The sequence below is a fragment of the Seriola lalandi genome, unplaced genomic scaffold (genome assembly GCF_002814215.2).
Source record: "Seriola lalandi dorsalis isolate HSWRI2012SDOR001 ecotype SW California unplaced genomic scaffold, Sedor1 jcf7180001959887, whole genome shotgun sequence".
NCBI classification, from domain to species: domain Eukaryota; kingdom Metazoa; phylum Chordata; class Actinopteri; order Carangiformes; family Carangidae; genus Seriola; species Seriola lalandi.
Window position 1 is genome coordinate 1 of NW_019430556.1, and position 1,131 is coordinate 1,131.

Below are 1,131 nucleotides of genomic sequence, written 5' to 3' on the forward strand. Positions count from 1 at the left end.
ACATAGACCACATCAGACAAGAGTCCAGCACTCAATCCTGACAGGAGGTCAGAGGTCAAAGCTCAGGCTGTTGACTGTGTTACTGACCAACGACTCTGGTGTTGTAGTAGTCAGGCAGCATCCGCTCACACAGCGCCACCAGCAGCCAGAAGGCTTCTTCCTCCGTACAGTAGAGCAGCAGGACGGAGGTGACGATGTTCATGGCCTGAGGGGAGGAGACAGTTATTTAAAAAACTGAATTAACTTAACCTAACTGACAACAGGTAGGCTGCTAGCCACGCCCACTGCTTTTTTGTTTTTAAATACCCATCAGCTTTTTAAATCTTGTATGTCTTGTCTTTCTTTTAATTTACCTTCTGGCGAGTTTGAAATACAGTTTGAATTGAATCGAATTAAATATAAAAGTTTTTCTTTACATTACCTGGCAGTATCCGATGCCCGGGTTGCGGTGGGCGTAGGCGGTGAGGACGCGGCGCAGTGCAGCGATGCCTGTCTCATTCTGAAAGGCTCTGTGTTCAGGCATCGAGCGATGGAGGTCACGCTCAATCTCCTCTGTAGCCAATGAGCACAGTCCCATGGCCTGTTCCACTAAGTCGCCATAGTAACCAGGGTGGGTTGACATCTCGTTCTGCGCTCCTGGATGGACAGGTGAATAAAGTTCAGTTTAACTGTGGGACATGAGAACAGCAGCCACAGCTCATGAGTGAATGAGTGAGTGAGTGAGTGAATGAATGAACACTGACCAGAGAACAGCAGCCACAGCTCTCCTCTCAAGTTTGTGAATGAGTGAATGAGTGAGTGAATGAACGAGTGAATGAATGAGTGAGTGAGTGAATGAATGAACACTGACCAGAGAACAGCAGCCACAGCTCTCCTCTCAAGTTTGTGAATGAGTGAATGAATGAACGAGTGAATGAATGAGTGAGTGAGTGAATGAATGAACACTGACCAGAGAACAGCAGCCACAGCTCTCCTCTCAAGTTTGTGAATGAGTGAGTGAATGAATGAACGAGTGAATGAATGAGTGAGTGAGTGAATGAATGAATAAACACTGACCAGAAAACAGCAGCCACAGCTCTCCTCTCAAGTTTGTGAATGAGTGAATGAGTGAGTGAGTGAGTGAGTGAGTGA

At 46.6% G+C, this 1,131-nt stretch overlaps 1 protein-coding gene across 1 annotated transcript; it reads right to left on the reverse strand.

The window, feature by feature from the left end:
- Positions 1-87: 87 nt before the first annotated feature.
- Positions 88-767, reverse strand: LOC111664053 (TBC1 domain family member 8-like; the record flags this gene model as incomplete). Its single annotated transcript, XM_087176663.1, has 3 exons — positions 744-767; positions 422-636; positions 88-205 (listed from the first exon to the last, which is right to left on the reverse strand). Coding segments are annotated over exons 2-3 (319 nt in total), but the record flags the coding sequence as incomplete, so codon positions are not given.
- Positions 768-1,131: the final 364 nt, after the last annotated feature.